This window comes from Atractosteus spatula, chromosome 11 (assembly GCF_055471065.1).
Source record: "Atractosteus spatula isolate fAtrSpa1 chromosome 11, fAtrSpa1.hap1, whole genome shotgun sequence".
Lineage (NCBI taxonomy): Eukaryota > Metazoa > Chordata > Actinopteri > Semionotiformes > Lepisosteidae > Atractosteus > Atractosteus spatula.
In genome coordinates, this window is record NC_142716.1 from 31,882,107 (window position 1) to 31,903,451 (window position 21,345).

Below are 21,345 nucleotides of genomic sequence, written 5' to 3' on the forward strand. Positions count from 1 at the left end.
CCATATGACATTGTCAAACTCGTAATTGTCAGGCTGCTTTTGCAAGCGTAACTGAACATAAGTTCGTACTAGTTTCATGGACAAAGAACAAAAAAGGAGTTTCATAACTAGCAGAGGATGCAGTGCTGGGAAAATGAAATGCATGTCATCCTGATTTTGATTTATCAGGACAGTAAACAGGAATATAAACCAGGACCCTCCCCAGGGGAACTACTGTAAATGATTTACAGGTAGGAGGTTAAGTGTCAGGCTGCTGAAGGACAACATGAGGATCGCAAGTGAGAGAAATCTGCAGTGCGTTTGGAGGACAGCTGGGGTTGAGGTCCAAAGTGAAGTCAGGGTCAGAGTCACAGCTAGGAATGGGGTGATGGCTGAGTTTAGGATAAGGATTTTTTCATGTTAAAATCGGGGTACAGATCAGAAGTGAAGTAAGAGTTTGGGTTGAGCTTATTCTTACAGCTAGGGAGGGGTTTGGATCAGATTGGGTGAGGTGAGGGTCATGTCAGGTAGATATTGGAGACCTCAGCAGGTGAGAGACAGGAGTGCTGATCCAGTACACCAGTAGTGCTCAGAGAATCTTTCAGAAAGCCTCAGTGCACATGTACTTCACCGCTGTCTATTTTCACCCAGACCATGAGCATGCAACTGAGTGAATTTCATAAGCCCTGAATGATACCTTGCAGAAAAAGAAGACCAAAGGAGAAACAAACAATTATTCACTTCCCAATTCCATGGTACTGAAGCATTGTGCAATATGCTAATGTTAAATGAAATACTTGAAGTAGAGCTGAGGTAAAAGAACGATTAAGCATCGCGCGTAATAGAGACCTTTTGTGTATCAAGAAAAAACATGCTGGGAACAACACAGCGCAGGACAGCAACTGTAATCACAAAAATAGCAAAACAGCAGAAAGGTTTTAACATCTTACAGTGGGTTGTGCAATTGTAGCAGGCACAACACATGCTCTTGTGTGACATCTTGTGGTACAGACTTGACTAACCCTTGTTTGGACCCCAGTCCCTCCTCCCCTCATCTCAACTGTTGGCAGTGCAAAGTCCTCTCCCTGGCTACAGATGCTGACAGCCTGTTCATAGCTGGAGAGAGCTCTGCTTGTGGTGAGTGTTTTACACCAGAGCAAAGCTCTTTATTAGCATGCACATCCAGCCAACTGCAGCAGCATGCACTGATCAGGGAGATTCACTGAAGCAGAAGAGCACAGGGAATTTGATGTCTCAGAGAAAGCCAACAATTACTGGCTGCTAATGCAATCGCATCTCATTTACATGACATTTTCTGCTAATAACTTGGTTCGAACACAGATTGACCAGAATCTCACATATGAAAGACAAGTCATTAGTCAGTCTCTTTCTGCATGAAAAACCAATTAAAGGTGAAAAAGCCATCTGAATTTCTCAAAGATTTTTAAAAATACATTGTTTCATATCCCGAACACAACATAACTCACTCTCCATATATACTGCTTTTATATCAAAAAGGTTTAACATCTGTAGCATTATTATCCACATCTCAAAGCAGAAATATTTGACTGTTGGAACCTCACAATATTTACCTTGAAATGATAGCCATGCTCTCAGCACTATATTTATAATACAATGTTTACCTGTCAAATGGCTCCGATATTGACAGGATTGACAGGATAAAAAAAACAACCTTCCTACTCTTAGATGGAGAGGACAATGAGAGGATTTGATTTGAGTGCTCAGAATCTCCTCAGGCAATGACAAAGTCAACTCATTTGACATTTTCAGTTATTAACAGTGAAACTTGAGTCTGAGGATACAAGTGAAAATTACGAGGAAGGAAATATATAACAGAAAACAGGTACATTTCTTTACAAGAACATTTGTGGCAGTCTAAAACGACTATTCGAGGCATATTGTTGAAGCTTGGATAGCAAGCAGACCAATTAGTCTCTTCATGACACACCCAAAGAAGGCTCCACAGCCGAAACATTGTGTTTCTTCTCTTTTCAGCGTGGAATAAACCTTTACTTTTTCCTTTGCAGCCTACGCATGCTGACGCAGCTCCCTAGTTGAACTACTTAAGCCTACTTCTGCTGCAACCCACTATGCCTTCCTCCAAATCTTTTTCTAGATCTCTTCATCATTCCTTCTACTCCTACCAGGGTAACTTGCCCCCTCCTCTCACCAAACCAGCATTCCATTTCTTCACAGTGCTCTGTTCCAAGACCAGGCTTTCTAACCACCTCCTAATTCTTTACAGATGTTGTTGTTTTAATATCATCCGTAAAGGATTTCTTCTGAAATGTAACATTTTTTGCTTTGACTTTGACAACACACACACCCAAAGAAGGCTCCACAGCCAAAATGTCGTATTTCTTTCTTCTCTTTTCAGCATGGAATAACACTTTACTTGTCTCTTCATGTATGTGCCTTTCTCAAGTTCTTACTCAGTGATTTGGTTTATGAACATGAGACCCCTCTTGTGCCATCTCAGATGTCTTCCATGATATGTGCAGGATTATGGAGGCCTGCGTGAGCAGTCAGAATTACTCCATAATCATTGTCAAGTTACTGAGTCAGCAGCCTGTGGTTGAGACAGAAGATAGTTGCACTCCGTTTTCAATCTGTGTGGATTTCCTTTGTCACCCTTAATGAAGGCCTGAGATGGCAACTGGTGATGGCAGCAGGAAAAGAAATGTCAGTCTGAGCGTAAGCGCAGAATTATAGACGTTGAAGACTGTTAATAATTACAATGGAGGAAAGGTGGTTTGTGGTTGTGTAGATAATGGGGCAGCTTCTCAGGTTTGGGCTTCAGCTCTCACTGCGTTTCACTGGGAAAGTGTGACTCAGCCTCCATCACCTTCAGATGAGACAGCCAGACGAGGTTCTGTTGTAAATGATTCTGCAGCAGGGGCAGATGTGCAGTTCGACCCCTATGGTCTGGAAGTCACTCTGTTAAAGTCTCAGCTACACGTCAGCTATTGTGAAAAACTGGAGTGAACAGTGAATTCTGATAGCAACTGTACAGGGTTAAATGTGCAAATTTCACATTCATCCCTCCTCCGCAGTTTGTGGAGACGGGTTTTCATGCTGAACACTTCTCACTATGTTACAATCTCCAAAACCACCGTAGTGTTCTTCAAAAGATTGTTTAGCTTCTATGGTCTGACAAGATCAGGCCAGGATTAAAAACACTGCTGAAAATTGTCACATAATGTAGACCTACAAGGAAAGCAAATATGCAAGTATGTGGAAATTAATTAACAAAATCACAAAAATCGCAGCAAGAATTTGGAAGAGCCATGTTAGGGCAACACAAAGTGTGAAACTTTGTAAGTTTAACCTTATCCATCCCCTCGCCCAAAATGGAAGTCAAGGTCAATGTCCTGGAATGGATGTACCTAATATCGTGAATTATCTTGAAAACTACACACAGTACTGGCCTGGTTGGTGTCTTGAATTAAAGAGATCCCCTTGGACATCCTGACTGAAACTTCAGATTTTTTATGTCTTTCTCAGTACAAAGAAATATAAGAAGAAATATCCAGAACAAAAACAGGAAAAAACCAAAAAAACAAACAAACAGATGCAATTTATGGTCTTTCTTCAAAAGTCAATTTCTCAAGTTGTTGGACACTGAGGATGTAAATTACTTTACGTGGAAGGCTCCACGGCCGAAACGTTGTGTTTTCTTTCTTCTTTTTTTCAGCATGGAATAAACCTATTACTTGTTCCTTTGACACTATCTAAGCCTCTCCTATACCGTGCAGTGTTTCGATCACCACATTACAAAATACAGATTGCTGCTCAATAATTAGTACAGAGAAGAGCAGGCAGATGCATTCTGGGATGTGAAATCTGGAATCTCCTACACTGACAGGCTGGAAGAACTGAACCTTTTTAGTTCTGAACAAAAAAAAAGACTATGAGGGGACCTGATACGCATATTCAACATCCTCAAAGACATTGCCTAAAATCTATGCAGAGGACTTCAGAATGAGCAGTCAAACACAAATCAGAGGACACAAGTCGAAGTGCATTTAAAATGCTGAGCAGGAGGCACCTCTTTACCCAAAAGGTATAGAAATAAGAAACAAGCTACCGAGCCACGTGGTTGAAGCTGACCTTTCAAGAAAAAGCTGGATGGGATCCTTGGTTCAATAAGCCAATGACAACCAAATGAGTCAGACGGGGCAAAAGGCCACCTCTCAGTTGTAGATTTTATATACTGTACTTCTGCTTGCGCCCTGCATAACCATCAGCAGCAAAATGATTGACTACTCATCTTATGAAGCTTAATCATATTCCATAGCAGTCGGTACCACTGCACAACTTTCATCTAAACAGGTCCTTGATGATTAAAAATGCCAGTTAATTGCTGAATTAACCCTGCTACCCAAGGTCAGTTGGATAATTAAAGATACCCTGTAACAAAGTCTCACAAAGGGAATAAAATGGAACAACCAAGGCTGCTGCATCTGTTCAAAATGACTGAATTATAAATGCAATCTACGTTTAATTCTCAAGAGTTACAGTAGCTACCTTAAGGTGAAAGCAGAATAGAAGAATGAGCATCTCACTGGAAACAGAGAACTAATGCTGGGAGCAGCTCTTTTTTGGAAGGATGGTACATCGTCAAACACAAAAATTTGCTTTCCAGCTACAGTAAATAACTGTCACAGGAGATCAGTTCACGACAGGTCCTGAAGGCAGAAGCACACAGACTAGTATCTACCGAGAACCCAGGCTCTTACCTTTGTGGGTCTTATAGAGAGCTGTGAAGGTGACCATGAAGAAGGTGGTCGAGTATTTGCCAGCGTTGACCAGGTGGGGGAAGGCCCTCTTGGTGTCACGGTAACGGCGCAGGCACTGCACAAAGCGGAACCAGGCCGGCAAGCACTTGATGATGGCCCGCAAGCCGTAGGAGTAGCTGTTGCACACCGCATTACCTGCAGGGTAGCAAGGCAACACCAGAAGAGTCATGAGCCTCTGATTCCTTACTTTGAGTGCTGAAGTACAAGAACACTGCACAGGATTAACATTAAACATTAACGAAAAAACATTATCAGGAAATAAACAATAAACAGATAAATGGCAAGTTACTTAAGCGAGCAGTCTAGTAGAAGGTGGTCACGTACAGCAATGCTTTGCTTAGTGCCGAGGATGTGTTCCTGAGAAAGCAGAACTGTGCTAACAGAAGTAATTATAGCAATGGGAATGTCTTCCAGGAGCACTTGGGTTTTTTACAGATGAGTGACTATGACTTACATATGAGGGATTCATTGGCGAATTGGAATTGACCATACAGATATTGTTACCGCAGAATAAAATTAAAAATCCATTTTAAAACAGAAGGGAGATTATTTTGCAACTATAAGTCCAGAATAAATCCATAAAAGCTGGCTAACACAGCAATACATGCAGTCAGAGCTTGAGTAGTTTAACCACCGCCTGCCTTCACTCCTCCAGCTTGGCACTGGCAGCAGACTGATGGGAGGGAGCTACATCTGCCAGTATGGGCCAGGCTGTGGCTCATCCTGGGAGACTGAGACTTCTTTTTCACTTTCTATCGCCTTTCTGATGAGCATTTACAAGCGGCACTAACTGTATAACAAACAGACATTCTTTTATACAGGGGCATTCTGAGAAATTAAAATAGTGGCCAGGACAAGGTGAATTGGAACCAAACAAGACTTTCCTGTACCACCGTCTATAGATGTGGAAACATATTTAAGGTATGCTTGGTAAATTTAGAACCAATTTTTCAGGAAGAGTGAGAAACAAAATGTCTTTGCACTGGCAATGACAGTAGAACAGACACAAACACACCAAAAGTCTGGCTATGCAGCTAGCACACGAAGACTTCCCTTAACTTGATGAAAAATCTCTTCACATGTTATGAATGATCATAAATCACAAATATGAACTTTCTATTGAGAATGCATCTACCTGGCCTTTGAGACCAGTAATTTGAAGTAAACTTCAAATAGTTCCTTTCACAACAGGTGGCAAACTCATTTACGACTGACCAACGGTCCCATTCATCTGCTTGCAACAAATAATAAGAGCCTAATTATGTGTCTTGAGTGTTGAAAATTTTTATAATAACCTGTGTACAGAACAAAGAGTAAGGCAGACAATACACATCCTTTTGGGGTAACACTGGTACCACTGGAAGAATACAGCTTGTTAGACAAAGCATTGTTGACTCTTATTCTCCGAGTGACTGTAAGGTTACTGTCTGTAAGGAAATTAATAACCCGGCTGAAAAAATTAAGATGAAGACCAAAATTAGACAACAGCTTAGTTTTAATTTAATAAGGTTGAATACAAATAAACGCTGAAGAAAAATCCAGAAATAGCAACCTTGCATGAGTCTTATTTTTGATTAAGAAGCTGGAGGACAAAGTTAAAAAGCATTTTCTAGCATCTTTCACACCCCTACCTGCCCTATAAGCAAACTGAAATGGCTCAGACTGATCCTGTTCCTTTGCTACAATCTTGTTTTTCACAATCCATTCCAAGGTTTTCATAACCAGTGAGGTGAGGGGTCATAGTCTATAATCACCTACTCATCGATTGCAAGAAAGATGATAAGGGTTTATTTCTGATAAGGGTTGTGGCAATCTTGAGTCTATTCTGTCAATGTGTTGTTACGTTGGAAGTGTGTTGTAAAACGATTTTCCCCAATGAGTCCTGGAAGCACTAAGCGCAAGATAGGATGTTTCTCCAATATATTACTCCGGCATGCAAGCGTACTGACAATTTTGGGGCAAAACACTAAATAGCCAGCATGTCTTTGGAACACGGTAGAAAAACAAAACACTTGGAGGAAACTGATGTGGACATAAGGAGAACATGCATACTCCATACAGAATAATCCTCAGTTAAACCTAGGATCCAAGACCTAATATTTGAGGATAGTTCTTGATTCATCTCTACCCTGAGCTTTCTGTCTCATTTTCCTACCTCACCTCTCTGTGTTTATTTCTCTGTTGATCTTTTCCTTTCCAAACCTCTAAGTATTGACAACAACTATAAAACAGTAAAATGATACTTGTACAGTGCTTTTCTGGACACTCCACTCAAAGCGCTGTACAGGTAATAGGGACTCCACTCCACCACCGCCAATGCACAGCCATAGTGCGTCAGTACACTCACCACACACCAGCGATCAGTAGGGAGGAGAGCAAAGTGATCAACCCAATTCATAGATAGGGATTATTAGGAGGCCATGACTGGTAAAGGCCATGGGGACATTTGGCCAGGATGCGAGAGTTACACCCCATGCCCTTTTCAAGAAACGCCCTGGGATTTGTAATGATCACAGAGAGTCAGGACCTGCGACTGTGAGTTTTCCATCTTATCTAAAGAACACCACCTTTTTATTACAGTACAGTGTAATTTATTACAGTATAGCGCCTCCTACTGGTCCCACTAACACCTCTTCCAGCTGACATTTTCTTTTGTTGAACAACAACAGTGGCGGCAAGATGGAGCATTTTCAAGTCTGATCCCAAAGAACACTTAGTGTCCTTGATTAAGAAATGGTTAAAGAACACATCCGTGCAGGAGATATTTTAACTCCCATTTAAAGTGTCAATATTAAGGGTGTAGTTTACATTTTGTATACTTTTTCATTACTTTTAAGACTGGCTAATTGAATGTTTACAGAAAATATACTGTAATATTATACACCAATCAATGAAATATCTATAGGGTTCCCAGCACTGTAAGAGCAATTCTGCAGCCACTGTTGAAGTTTTGGCAAGAATTTCACAGCTGTTTTTGTAATGCACCGATGAAGTGTGCTACGTCACCTTCTTCCTTTCAACTGTGGAGAATGAAAAGAACACTAATGTTTTCATAATTGCCTGGAATTCCCTACAACAAACATATAAGACAGGCTGGACAACAAAATACAGAGTGAGCAGCAGACAAGCTGAAAACATCACATGAGGCACAAAAGTCAGAACAATTTAAACTGCACATGAGATACCAGTTCTAAGATAATGGCAGGTGAGAATCAAGGTCATTGATGCATTTCATGGCACATGGACAGACCACTGAATTCTCCCTACAGGTTGCTTTTCCTTCTCATTACTTTGTGTTGTAACTGCTCAGGATGAGGGTCAAAGCTTTTCCAAAGGCCCAGCTTTTCCATTTAATTACACAGCAGCTAATTGCAGGCAAACGCTTTTAGGAGCTAATTTCACCAGCTCACTGGGAATATTTCTGCACAAAAGTTGTTTTGTTTTTAACTCTTTCCCCTCAAACAATCCTTGCAAAGGTTTCTAACGCTTGTATGAGACTTTATCAAGCTTGCCTATATTTTTACAGCTTTTATACATTTTTTTGCCAATTTTGTTTTGTTCCTGACATGGGCATTGGGAAGGCCACTCTCCTTAATGTAAAAAAAAATACACAGCGCATCTTCCTGTGATCCTCTGAATTGAAACAAAGGAAGGTTTTATAATTCAAGTACAGCCCCAGATGCTCTCTAGTGATGCCATGAAAGAACGTTTTTTAGAAGTGAACATTGCATATACAAATATTTCTGAACATAGCAAAATGGTCATTTTTGACTTAACCTTTCAGTTATTCTATAAATGTCACACACACAAAGATGTCTCTCTCTCAGCAAAGAGTAAATTTAGAATGAAAAACTCATCATATCAGCTCAATTTCCACAATGTATTTCAAGTGTTCACTCATAGCGTATGGACTTTGCTTAACAGAAGTCCACAAAGATGCCCGGTAAACTAAATATCAATTTATTGGTATTTTTTTCAATACCCTTTGTAAAATGTGCAATATTGTTCAAATTAAAACAAAGGTTCCATGGCATGTTCATAGGCCAGACAACAGAAATGATCAAATCATTTCTTTATTCAATGGCTACTGAATGGCCAAGTATGGCTCTAGCTCATTGGTTCTCATCCCTGGTCCTGGAAGAGCACTGGGTCTGTAGGTTTTTAATCAACCTCTAATAAGCTTCTTAATTGAACTCATATGGATAAGTCCAATCACCATTCTCTGAGGGGCAGACTCCAGCTCATCTGGACTGAGTTGCCCATCGCTGGTCAAGAGATTTGTAAAGAAATGTCTTCAAACCACTGTATTCTGTGCACTGGGGTAGAAATTAAGCCACAGAATGTATAAAACAGAATCTAAGGGGAAGGACAGGAAGCTCACTGTAACAGAGGCTACTGCGGATCTGGCGGTGAAACTCACCTGACGTCAATGGCAGAAGCCCGTCTCTCTCACCCCAGCTGAGCTCAAAGCTGTAGAAGCAGATCATGTACTCCAGATCGGTCAGCACAGTTGTCAGGGAGTTAAGCTGATCGGCCAGCCAGAAATCTGCAAACTCCACCCTATGGAATGGAGCTGTGAAGACACGGAACTGTGAGAGGAAAGAAGAGGAGAGAAGACTCGCGTTAGTAGGGTTAACTCAACCAAGAGGCATCTTCTGACCTTCAGGCACTACAGGTACAGTCCAATCACTCAAGGCTCCTCATTATTGGAAGAAAGGCACAAATATGTAGGGTTTTTTTTTCTCTTGCTTTTCTCTTATACCATTTACAGATGCCTTTAAAGTGACTGTGGTTGAAGACGAGCAACAGAATTTTTAATATAAGGGGTTGGACCCGTTTTTGATAGCGGGGGTTATATAGCAGCCACTACACACTAACAGATTAGGTGTAGAAGTGAAAATGTCCTTTATCAATTTTCACACCTCATCCCCAGTCACCAACTGGATTATTGGCTTAAAAATTCACGTTCAGTGAGAAGAGTGCTACCTCTAACTGACCCTCTAGCACCACTAAGAAACCTTATTTTACTTGCAGGTCTTCCACAAATGTACAGACCAGGCCCAGCCTTGCTCCGTTTTGAACATAGATTATTAAAATATTACTGAATGGCTAATAAAGGCACTGGAAATGCTGTCACACTACTGTGTGCGTTTGTGCTGAATTTACACACTGCAAGATGTAAGGGTTCAAAGTCTTGCCTTTGTTTCTGGCAACCGCAGGATGGGAAGCACTGCTGTAGGAGTCTAAGGCTGAGCTGAATGCGGTCTCTGTGGAATATACAGTACTAGTGATATCTCAGATAAATTCCTCAGGATTCAAGAAGAAAGCCAAGCTGCTAACAGAAGGCTCATTCTTGTGTCAATGAACATCGAAATGCAAAGTTACATTTTAACAAACACAGAGAAAGGACTGCTACTATGGTGGTTGAATTAGGTAAAATGTATAATGAGATGCCCTGTGGCAGTTCTCTAAATGAAGTTATTAATGTCACAGTTTGGTCCTGAACACTCCAATAATTACTTTAAGATTAACAGGGCTCTGGAAACCACGTGCTTCCTTTTCCCATCACAGCCATTCTGATGACAAGTTATACTACAGCTTGCCTTATTCCATTCCCCATCTGTTTCTAATCGGATAAGACAACCCTGTGAAATCCCAGAAAGTAAATGTTTCCATTTATTGATTGATTTATGTATTTATGTTTCTATCTAAATGAGCATTAAAAGCATAGACTTATATCACAGCTGACCAAAACCCAGTGTATACAATATCAAGTTTAAGGATTACTTTATCCATGGTAAGACCTTTTGACAGGAAAACTAAAAGCAAAATGCTTTTTTAGTTATTTGGTGATGTATACAGCCACAAATCCTAATATGTACCATATGCATTTCTGTATCAACATTTTTCCTTCCTTTTAGCAATTTGGAATCATCAACTGGTAATGAGGTCATGGTCCCTTAACTGAACGCAGGAGGTAAGGGGACCATTCGGAGAACACTGTCCTATAAATGTGCGTATATCAGGGCAGATAGCATCCACTGGATGGATGCAGCTTACAGTGGCAACCCTACACTTGATACCCAACTCTAGCTCACCCAGCTTCATAACCCACACTTCATATCCCAGTCACAGCTGGTGAATGGCAGGACAAACTCAAGTCAGTAAGATGTTTGGTTAAAAAATGCAATAATAATTCAAACAGGCAAGAAATACGCTGTAAAATTAGATCACTTCAAACAAAACCCTTTAACTTGCTAAATCAACAACTGTTTATACCCAAGAAAATAAAAACAAAAGGCAATGGTAAAGTGGTAAATGGTTAGGATACCTTTTTCTATCGGTGGCAATAGAGCTGGAATACTTAAACAGCTAAATTATTTTTTTTTTAAATCAGAAATCCTATCCCATTGTTATGGAAGGTGTAGAAAGAAGAAGGCATTTGTTGTTAACTGGCAGCCTGCATTGTTTTACAGTTAAGCCATCCGAAGATGAGTGCTGTATTAGTATTTAATAAAAAAAAACTTATAAAGAGTGCCATTCCAGGCATCTTAAGGCATGACCATTATGACACCTTGATGACCATAACGTACTTCAGCTCAACATGTGTGACTTAACATGGGACACATCTGACACAAGTTGTACTTGTCTGCAAGGTCTTTCGGTCCATCACAGGGATCCCATTTGTGTCTGCTCAGTTCAAATGTACTGCAGGAGATGCAGATTATGCTATGTCATGTCAATATAAATATTATTACTTCTGAAGGAAGGCAGGGAAAAAAATAAGATACATCATACTAAGTGAATAACAATTAGGTGTTTGGCCTGACAAGCTTACTTTTTTTTTTACTTTGGTGTTTTAGTGCTGATTTATAGTGAAAAAAGCATAGACTCTGCAGCTTCATGCGACAGAGATGTCTCTGGCTCCAGTCCGGCTCATGTTGACAGAGAAGGCTGAGGCAATAAATGTGCTGATAGATTTATCCCAGTAATGATTTCAGAGTCACAGGAGAAGCATCTGGAGGAAAGATGCCGCATTTTATTATACCTAACCCTGCTGCCCTCTGCATTGCACTGCAAATATATTGTTACTCGTGTGGCGTACCAATAAAAAATATAAGAAAACCTGCCTGAGCCCAGCTATTAGATCAAAGAATGCACCAAATGCCTCAGTAACCAATTAAAGTTTATTGTCTGAGCTTGACTGTGAATAATTGAAGTAGCCGCATCAATTCATTGAGTATGTTTTTATAGCTGACACACCGAGTATGTTTTTATAGCTGACACACTATTAGATCTGCATTAAAACACATTATAATGAAACTAACACAACTTTTGACCAGCCTGAATCAAACTTTATCCCACTGGCCATAACACATTAGAAACCCAAAACCTCTTGACATTTCGCCAGATGCAAGGAGCTACCGGGAAGCTCAAAGCCCCATAAATCATCCAAAAGTTCCCCAGCGTTTTTACTTTATGATTGCTTGAGCCGTTATTTAACAACAGTCTGGTTAAGAAGCTCGGGTTCTGAGCTTCCAGCTGTTGGCTTACAAACAGAAAACCTGGTTTGCCTCTTCACCCTGAAGCAAACTGAAAAGACAGAAGACCCCAGCAGCTCCGTGCTCACCAGCAGCTTCAGCAGCCAGAAGCGGGACTTGTAGTAGAAGGTCTTGGTGGGGTTGATGAGGAAGAGGAGCATGAAGCCGTACAGGATGAGGGGGTTGGCCTGTGTGGGGATGAATATGTATTCGGAGAACAGGCAGGACAGGATGCTGACGCACCAAAGCACACCCAGGAACCCAGCGATCTGTGGACACAGTAATTGCTGAATTAATATTTGTCTGCATTCATACAGTATAGTGTCCTTGGTCACAATACTGTGGCACTGCTCCAAAGGGAAGAGTGCCACCTACTGGTCCACCAACACCTCTTGCAGTAGGTCTCTTGCCAACCAGGCCCAGCCTTCTCATCCAAGATCGGCTGAGAACAGGCTTCAAGCTGGCAACGCTGTCGTCATTAGCAGCATAGCACATCCCACAAAGTACACATCTCAAGGCACCATACCGTGGTTAAGAGGCAGAGAAAACTGAACTCGACATCAACAGTTCAGAGCTTATAAAAATTAAATTAATTTAATTAGAATACAAATATTAACATGATGATCATGCATCTTTAAAGGCGATTTAAAGACCCAGAAAAGCTTGTGTGAAGACTGAATTATAATTTCCCACATCAGCACATACTGCAATTAAGAACAACCTACAGATTTCAAAACGATGCAGTTTATCCGAGGGTATTTAAAATACAATGTTTTCTAACAGAGCAGTAAAATCTCTAAAATAATTCCTAACTCACAGGTAACTAGTGGGCTGGTGAAGTGTGATAATTAGCCCTTAACACCCACACCATGGCTCTCAGAGGTCCTATGCTTCCTGTCCAGGAGATCTGAGTAAAATAAGGCTGGACTGCAGTTTTTTTCTGCTAAGGGGGTTAGAGTGATACTCATGGAGGTGATTTCCACTTACCAGAAAAGAACAGCAGGAATAAAAATAAATAACAGTACACAGGGAGAAATGAAAAGTCTAATTACCTTGCAAGAGAATAAGTGCATGTTCAAATAATTATGTTTTTACATTATTTTTCTTTGTTATTATTATTTATATTGTAATATTTGTATGTATCATTATTTTTATATTTATTATCGCAGTGTCTCAGGCAGGTGGGGGGGAGGGGTGTCTCACCTCAAAAAGGTGTTGGTGGGAGAGGTTGCTGCGGGGGTTGAGCTCGAAGATCAGCACATGGTTGACCCCCGCCTGGCGCCAGCCGTAGGTGTTGATACCCAGCAGGAAGAGGAACTCGATGAGGAGGAAGCCCCCCCTGTAGATCCGCACCAGGGGCCAGACATTGGAGAGCTCCTTCGTCATCACACCTGCAGGGGGCAGCAGAGAGCTCTCAGGGGAGGCAGCAGTGAGCCCCTGGCACTCTGGCCTCACCTGTGCAGCGTTTGCTTTAGTAAGACAGAACTAGATGTGCTACACAGGCCATGAGGTGGTGGAAGTCGTTTTTCTTTCTCACACAACCTCTCTGGTGTTGTTGAATCTGCTTTATTTCAGTTATTTCAGAATGATGACACAAAAGTATTGAACAAGGTCTGTAAATACCGAGAGCTCAGAATGCTTCACAACTCGGATCCGTCGAGCTAGAAGATAAATGATAAACGCTACTTAATTCAATATTGTAGTACAGGAATAGATTCCTTCTTTCTCGACAATTTAGATCTGGGTAAAGGTTGAACATAAATACTCACATTTCAAAAATTGTTTCTGGGGGGGAAACTGTATTTAAAAATGAGCTACAGATGTTTTGCTCACCGAGTTGATAAAGAAAATGAAGAGGCAGTTTTAATTTGGTCCAGGCCCGTGGTACAGGAGGGCCACCTTGTAACTATAAACTAAATCCGTGCCGTGTGTGGCATTTATCGCTCGTGCCAGCTCTGACCCCGATGCCTCAGAAATTTACAGTGCAAATGCCCCACATAGCTCCAGTGTCAGGAGAGTGGAGGGACCTTATCTTCCTGCCACGCAAAGCGGCTCACCATCAGCCCTGCCCCAGCTGTTTGCTAGGACTCAGGCCGCTATGGCAAGTCAACTTATCTTCCACTGTAAAAGCAAAGAAGGGTGCCATGAGCTATTCCCACCACTAGACTGCGCTGTTTGCTGCACTGTTTATGTTTGTCTGCAGGCACAAAGTGGCTTTCCCTTTTCTTTAAAAAAAACCCAACAACCTTATTTTATCTCTAGGCCTCAGACTAAATGTCATCTCTTCTCAGGGAACTGTTTACAGACAACAAACAGTCCCAATGTGTGTTGCCAGGGTCTTAGCTTTAATTAGAAACACAACCGTTCTTCATAAGCACTCCTCTTCCTGGTAAGGAGTCTCTTTTACATTAATGCGGAATGGAGGAGGAGGCTTTGCTGTCATTCTGGTCCAGTTTTGGGGTTTTACCCAATTCATCCTCCTTACTCTTTTGTGTTGACACACTTCCAAACTAACCTCTGAGGACTTTAAACTGGTGACTGCATTACTGTCTTTTTTCCACTACCCTGAAGCAAATTCATTGCAACTGGTCCAGTTCATCAGGCCATCTCTTCCTCTCGTTATGTACAATCCTTGACCTAAGCCTGGATGTACTGCTGTCTCACCAAGCGTCACTGATCTGACAGTGTCCTTGGTACAGCCTGGAATTCTTAGAGCACTACAGAGCTAGCTAAACAGCATTTCGTTATACCATATACCATATACCTGTATATGAGTATAATGACAATAAACTTGAACTTGGTTAGGATGGGATGATGGGGAACAACAGAGATGCTGCTGCTATTGAGCTTTCATATCACATTTAACCAGTAAAAAACTCTATATACTCTATCTGGTGCGATCATTCCTAAATTGTGAGTGGCTAGCCAATGTGGGGAACAGAAACATTCATTCAATATTAATTCATTTTGCAAAACAATAAAAATAATAATCTAGTCCTACAATTTTCCATTTTGGTAGTTATAGGGTTAATGCACACTTTAAGCTACAGTATGAGGTTTTGTGGGACTAGACAAAATATTGGGAAATCTGCAGCCACCCTAAAAATCAGTGATAGCCGCCCTGAATTCGAGACATCATACTCTGCCTTGGGAAACAAGACTGATGGGTTCGACAGCTTTTCGAAGGATCCCTGAGCATACCTGTCAGAAGGAATGTCACGGTCAGTACAATGAAGACTCCACAATACAGTCCTACTCTGAAGGTTGTCCAGGCAGGGGCGGGCTGGAAGAGACAAGAGACACAGCTCACAGCGCCACTCGCAGGAGACGCGTTACCACAACTCTACAACCTCAGCTGATCACCTGCAGAGAAATAGCAACTAACAAATGAACATAGTATACCAAATAAAACAAGGAAGCTCTTCCATGAAACGGATAACACTGTAACAATTACTAAAATCAACTTTGGCTGAAACCGCCTGCATATAGTCCCGTTTACAGTTTTTATTTGAATGGCTAAAGCAGTTGCTGCCACAATTAGAAAACTTTCCAAAACCGTCTATTCACGGTTATGCAAAAACAGTGCAACCAATTCATTCAAACCACTAATAAGGGCACGCTGTGAGGCTGGTCCTTGAACTCACATTCCAATATCTAGGTGTCAAGATTATTTTATAATATAAAATTTGTTAGATATCTGAATACTGGTACTTAAAATCAGAACTGCTGGCGTGAAGCTAAGCACAAAAAACAAAACGTACTCCTAGCACACCTGACTGGAAATAGCAGGACACTGTTTGCTTCTTTAAACCTCAGTATTTCTCCAAGAACCATAATATACACTACAAGTGCTGGATCCTTTACGAAGGACGATATCTGTAAAGCAGGGATTAGCCCACAGATGTTATGAGTACTCTTCAATTAGCAACTGATGGCGACATACTGCACAAAAGGTGATTTGATTTTCTATTCAAATACCTAGTTCACGTGAGTACAACAAGGGTAATGGTGACTAGTAAACCATAGACTCCTGCTTCCTTAGACACTGGAGTGCTCGAAAAAGAAAGCTGAGAAAATGGTTAGATCACCTTGGGAGGTGAATTACTAAACAGTCGATGCCTCAAGAGTGTAACTAAATTTTACATTTTATCACCGATATAAAGAAGAAGGTCACGAAGGTCAGTGTCTCTTAAGATCGGATTAGCTCACGGTCCCCCACAACACACCCAGCCTGACTTCAGGATTGAGCCACATCCTGAGTGAAAAGCGATTTCTCAGCTGAGAATTTAATTTTCCTTAAATCCTTCCTTTCCAGCTGTAGAGTAGAAAAAACAAACAAACTTTGGATCGGAAAGAGAACATCTATTTAAGTTCCAGGGTTAAAAAAAACGACGTGAAAATGGGCTGAGCTCTATATGTCAGGGGTGAAAAGAAACTGTAATTAGTTCCTGTCACGGCTGGCACTCAGGACATCCTTCGCTGCCTCCTGGGCTGCTCTCTTGCTGGCCCATGTTAAACATCTCTTGCGGCAACCCTGCAGTGCCACGGACAAGCAAAACAAAAGCCTTGGTCTAACTCTGTTAAAGTCTTATGGTGCTTTTTAATGGCACAACTGCCCAGAAAAACAGGACAGATTTGTCCCTTTTGTCCCTAGCATTATAAATGTATGTTCCTGTCCTTTTTCAGAAAGAACATCTATTTTTAACAGCTTACAAGCACAAATTAGATTTGGTTAATCGCTCACACATGTTTGGTTACTCAGGATACTTTTGAATGCCCTGAATTCCCTGTGCAGGCCTTGTCTTTGGCAAGCAGATCAGAAAAGGACAAAGTCAGTGCGAGTTCTGTCAGCGGTTTTCCGTGCTGAGCGGCGACACTCACCTGCGCTGCCCCTAGCGGGGGCACTCTGAGCCTCTTCATTGCCTTCTGTCGATCCCCACCTTCAAGCTCTGTCGTGACCAGCGCCTGAAACAGACACGCAGGGGGGGGTCAGCTCCAGCGCTCCATGCCGATTCGGGGCCCCGATGTTAAAAAGAGCGTGCGGGCCCACCGAGCGGTACCTCCGTTTCTGAGATGAGCTGGTTGATCTTCTTGCAGGTGTAGAACGGAGCCACTTCCACATGGGCCACCCGCCAATCAGCCCCACGGGGCGTCTCCAGGATCTTGTCATGCTTCTTCAGGATCTTTCGGAATCCGGTAAAATTCAGATTCTGGAAACAAACAGCAATAGATGATCACTCCCGTATGTTACTGTAAAAGGACATTTGTTTATTTAAAGGCACAACGGAAGGGTAACTTTCAGATTTGGAGATCATCATAGCATTTGTATTATGGCTACATACTACAGTACATACTTCCTCCATTTTAAATGGCAGAAAAAGATTTTACAGATACCACCCCCCTAGAAATAATTTAGTGCATCTCAAATTTCTTTATTTTTGCCTTTTCTGATATTACTGTAGATATCAACCCTTTTCATGTCTCCAATGGTCAGTTTTTGTAACTGTAACAAAACTGACGTTTGCGTTCAGGATAATCTCTTGTTCTGTGTTATGTTCTGTGATGCAAAGCCCACTTCAGCTCTAAAAGTAACTTTCTCTCACAGATCCCATAGCGGGCATGAAGCAGGAATGTCTCCTGAGAGCTGGGTTACTGCAAACTGTTCCCCTACCACAGACAGTGTAAGTACAGAATGTTCAAAACTCCCTCAAAGTCTACTATCCTGGTCTATATAAAAAAAACATTGCCAGGCATTAAATAAACTTTACTAACGATTAACAGAATGCGATTAACAGACAGATTTTTCTCTTGCACAGATGCTTTGCAAGTGTTTCATTATTTTATATAGTGTTTTGTACAGTGTCAACTGTAACCTTTATCTGGTTCCTACTGATGCTTTGGAGGGGGATGTAATATGAAACTCAAGAATATTCAAATCAACCAAACAAACTCTATGACAATGGAACAAAAATGCTTTCGCTGCTGCAAGAGGAATTCAGACCCCACAATCTACCAGAGGAAGGGAAGACGCAGTGTGCACATCTCAAGGAAAGCTTTCCAGACTCTTCAGCAACGGGCAAGGCTGACGCACCTGGTAGTTCTGGAGCAGGATGAGACTGAGGTAGAACTCGCTGAAGGCCAGCTGCAGGTCCTTGATGTTCCGGTACTTGACTCGCTCCTCGTGAGACAGGTGGAATACGGTCTTGCGGCGGCGGCGCAGGCCCGGCGGAGTGCTGCTCTCTCGCTGGGCGTCCAGAGATGACTGGAGCTCATTCTGGAGGGTGGCGAACCTGCGCTGGGCTTCAGCAAGCTTCTCTGGATATGAAGGAGGGGGACAAGCGAGATCAAAGATTACGTATGGCTGTGACACAACCGCAAAGATGCTGCAATGCGGGGATTAGGGGTTTGAACTGCAGACCTGACAGTCACTGGATCTAATCTCAGGTGAGTAGCTGCAGCAGCACCCCTGATCAAGGTAATTTACTCAAACTGCTCATATAAAATGCCCTTCTGTACACATACATACTGTATACTCTCCAGGTTCAGCTTCAATGATAATTTATTCTCAGTTGACTTGTTTGATTAAATAAAAGTACCATTTTGTTACCATGACAAACTTAGCCCCTCTGCTACTGGTTGGGGTGCAGCATTCATTTAAAAGTGGCAGAGCCTTGTATAAAACAAAGCATTTATGAACAGTGAAGCTCGGAAAATAACTGCGTTCCATCACTGCAGAGAAACTGAGTGAATTACTTAGCAGCCATTTTGTAGAAGGGGCACTTCTCGTTGTTATATTTTTACTTATTTTTTATGTTGGTTTGATCTGATCCTTTTGCAGATGTCTTTATCCATAAGAAATGAGGTGTAATTTCATTATACTCCAATGTATTTCTGTTGAAACACAGGTGACTATGATAGGACATTTCTCCATGCGGTGTGAAGCACAGTGGTCAGACAAAATACAGTATAAACCGAATGCGATTATGTAATGCACAGCAGCAAAAATAGTGTGAGCAACCCCAGTGATTTAATCAGGCATTAAAAACAACTGCTGAGGTTCCCAAAATAACCACACAGAATGACAATACAAATACACTGAGTGCATTGTTTAATCAACCTGTTACCTTGAAGCATTACAAAGTGTGATTTTTGCTCAGGCAGAACCCCCCAAAAATTACTGCAAGGAATATACTGAGTTTGTTGTGAGTCAAAGATGTAGCTTTGTTAATGTTTGAAAAACAAATCCACCTGTTCTATGCTTGTTTTCCAACTAGTAATACAAGCACTGAGTTTTGATGGCGTACCAGAAAGTCAAACAAAACTCATCTGGAGATTGTTCATATGCTGTACATAAGCAACAGCACCTCATGCCCTGTATCTGTTCGGTATTTATTCCCACAGCACTGCAGAAAGATTTAAACACGCAGGGTTCCTGTTTACCCAATTCTCTATAGAACACGGGCCCAGAGTCCTAATACACTACTCATCTTAGGACCCCACAAAAACACCACACAACAAGTCGGTAGAGCTTTCATTCCTCTTTTGTGAAACACATACTGTACCTACAATGTTCTTAAAAAATGAAATTGAAAAGCAATCTGTTCCCAAGACACCGACCACACACACCTCTCTCTTTCATTTCAGGTTCAGGCTGAGCTTTGTTCTTCCATTAGTTTCCCACAGTAGGATGTGACACTGCGAGAGCTGTCAGGGGTCTTAACACAGGAGTGAGTGTTGCTCAACTCCAGATATAACTGCACAGGGTATGGGGGCTCAATGACATCAGGTCTGTATATCCAAAGAGGAAGGGAGAGAGTGGAGGGTGTTAAGGATTTTTATATAAACAAATGGTTTAAATGTCATGTAACATGATACATGTAACTATAATAAGCTAAATAGGGAGAGCTTACTTATAGCCCCTACAGGTGTCTCTAAGCTCAGACCTAAGTATTTTTTTCAATATTATTTTTCCATTAATATATAAGCCTATAAATGACTTCTACAGTGTACATATTTAAATTTTTACAATATACAGCTATTCTGCTTGTGAATTCCCAATATGTTATACCAAGGGAGACAAACTCCAATTCTTTTGCAATAAATGAAGAAAAGACCTAGACTGGGAAATAGCAAAGCTGAGATTATAATGCTATGACATTTAATAACGAACTTGAAAAGAGATCAAAGCATCTAATCCCAATAGTATTATATGGTTTAGTGGTTATTGAATACAGTGGTTATTGAAAAATCAAAGGTTAGATTTTGTTTAGTCATACTGCTTTCGATTTTTAGAAACTGGTAGAATACTGGGTTACAAATGAATGTGCTTCTCTAAATGTATACATGTGATTGAGAGCACAGGCAGAGATTTAAATATTTATATTGTTTTCCTAAATGCCATGCAGCTTACTGCTTCAATACCTCTAAAGTGAACTGATCAGAGAACTGGAATGCTCTATTATACTGTATGCCAATTTCTCTTACAAAAAAAACTATCAACATCCTGCATATAAAGTATATATACACAATGAACATTGTACATATGCAGAAATAATTGCAGAAATTGCTTTAGAATTAGTCCACCCCCTGTATACTACTATGAGGAAACCTACTGGGTTGAGGTGTTGCAATGAAGATCATTTTCTCTGGAGTTTATTTAAAAATGTGAATTATTTTACACTTTAACCTAATAACTAACAATAGAACACCCCTAAGATAACCCATGACAAACGCACAATAAAAGATTAAACACTCTCTGATGGTGGGGAATGGCAGGGCCAGAACACAGGCAATCTGAAAAGGGTGACACCTGAGTTCCCAAAGATTTGGTGATGGAAACACACCTAGAATCCCCTCAACCTTAACGAAGCTTCCTGATGTCAGTGTAGCTGGGAGAAAGCTCTAGTGTGGCAACAGTGCAACGTCTATTTACAGTGGAGCGGATGGGGGAATTAGCCTGCAATAACATTAAATCAAAGGCTCTGGATGCCCACGAACAAAGGTCA

At 41.2% G+C, this 21,345-nt stretch overlaps 1 protein-coding gene across 1 annotated transcript in view; it reads right to left on the reverse strand.

The window, feature by feature from the left end:
• The window catches only part of xpr1a (xenotropic and polytropic retrovirus receptor 1a), a 127,574-nt gene that overhangs the window by 15,613 nt on the left and 90,616 nt on the right, over positions 1-21,345 (reverse strand). The window contains exons 4-11 of the mRNA XM_088928334.1: positions 18,432-18,655; positions 17,401-17,550; positions 17,222-17,305; positions 15,542-15,623; positions 13,544-13,731; positions 12,430-12,609; positions 9,220-9,388; positions 4,740-4,934 (exon numbers count right to left, since the gene is read on the reverse strand). Coding sequence (XP_088784460.1) covers positions 4,740-4,934; positions 9,220-9,388; positions 12,430-12,609; positions 13,544-13,731; positions 15,542-15,623; positions 17,222-17,305; positions 17,401-17,550; positions 18,432-18,655 — 1,272 coding nt within the window. The remainder of the gene's footprint in view (positions 1-4,739; positions 4,935-9,219; positions 9,389-12,429; positions 12,610-13,543; positions 13,732-15,541; positions 15,624-17,221; positions 17,306-17,400; positions 17,551-18,431; positions 18,656-21,345) is intronic.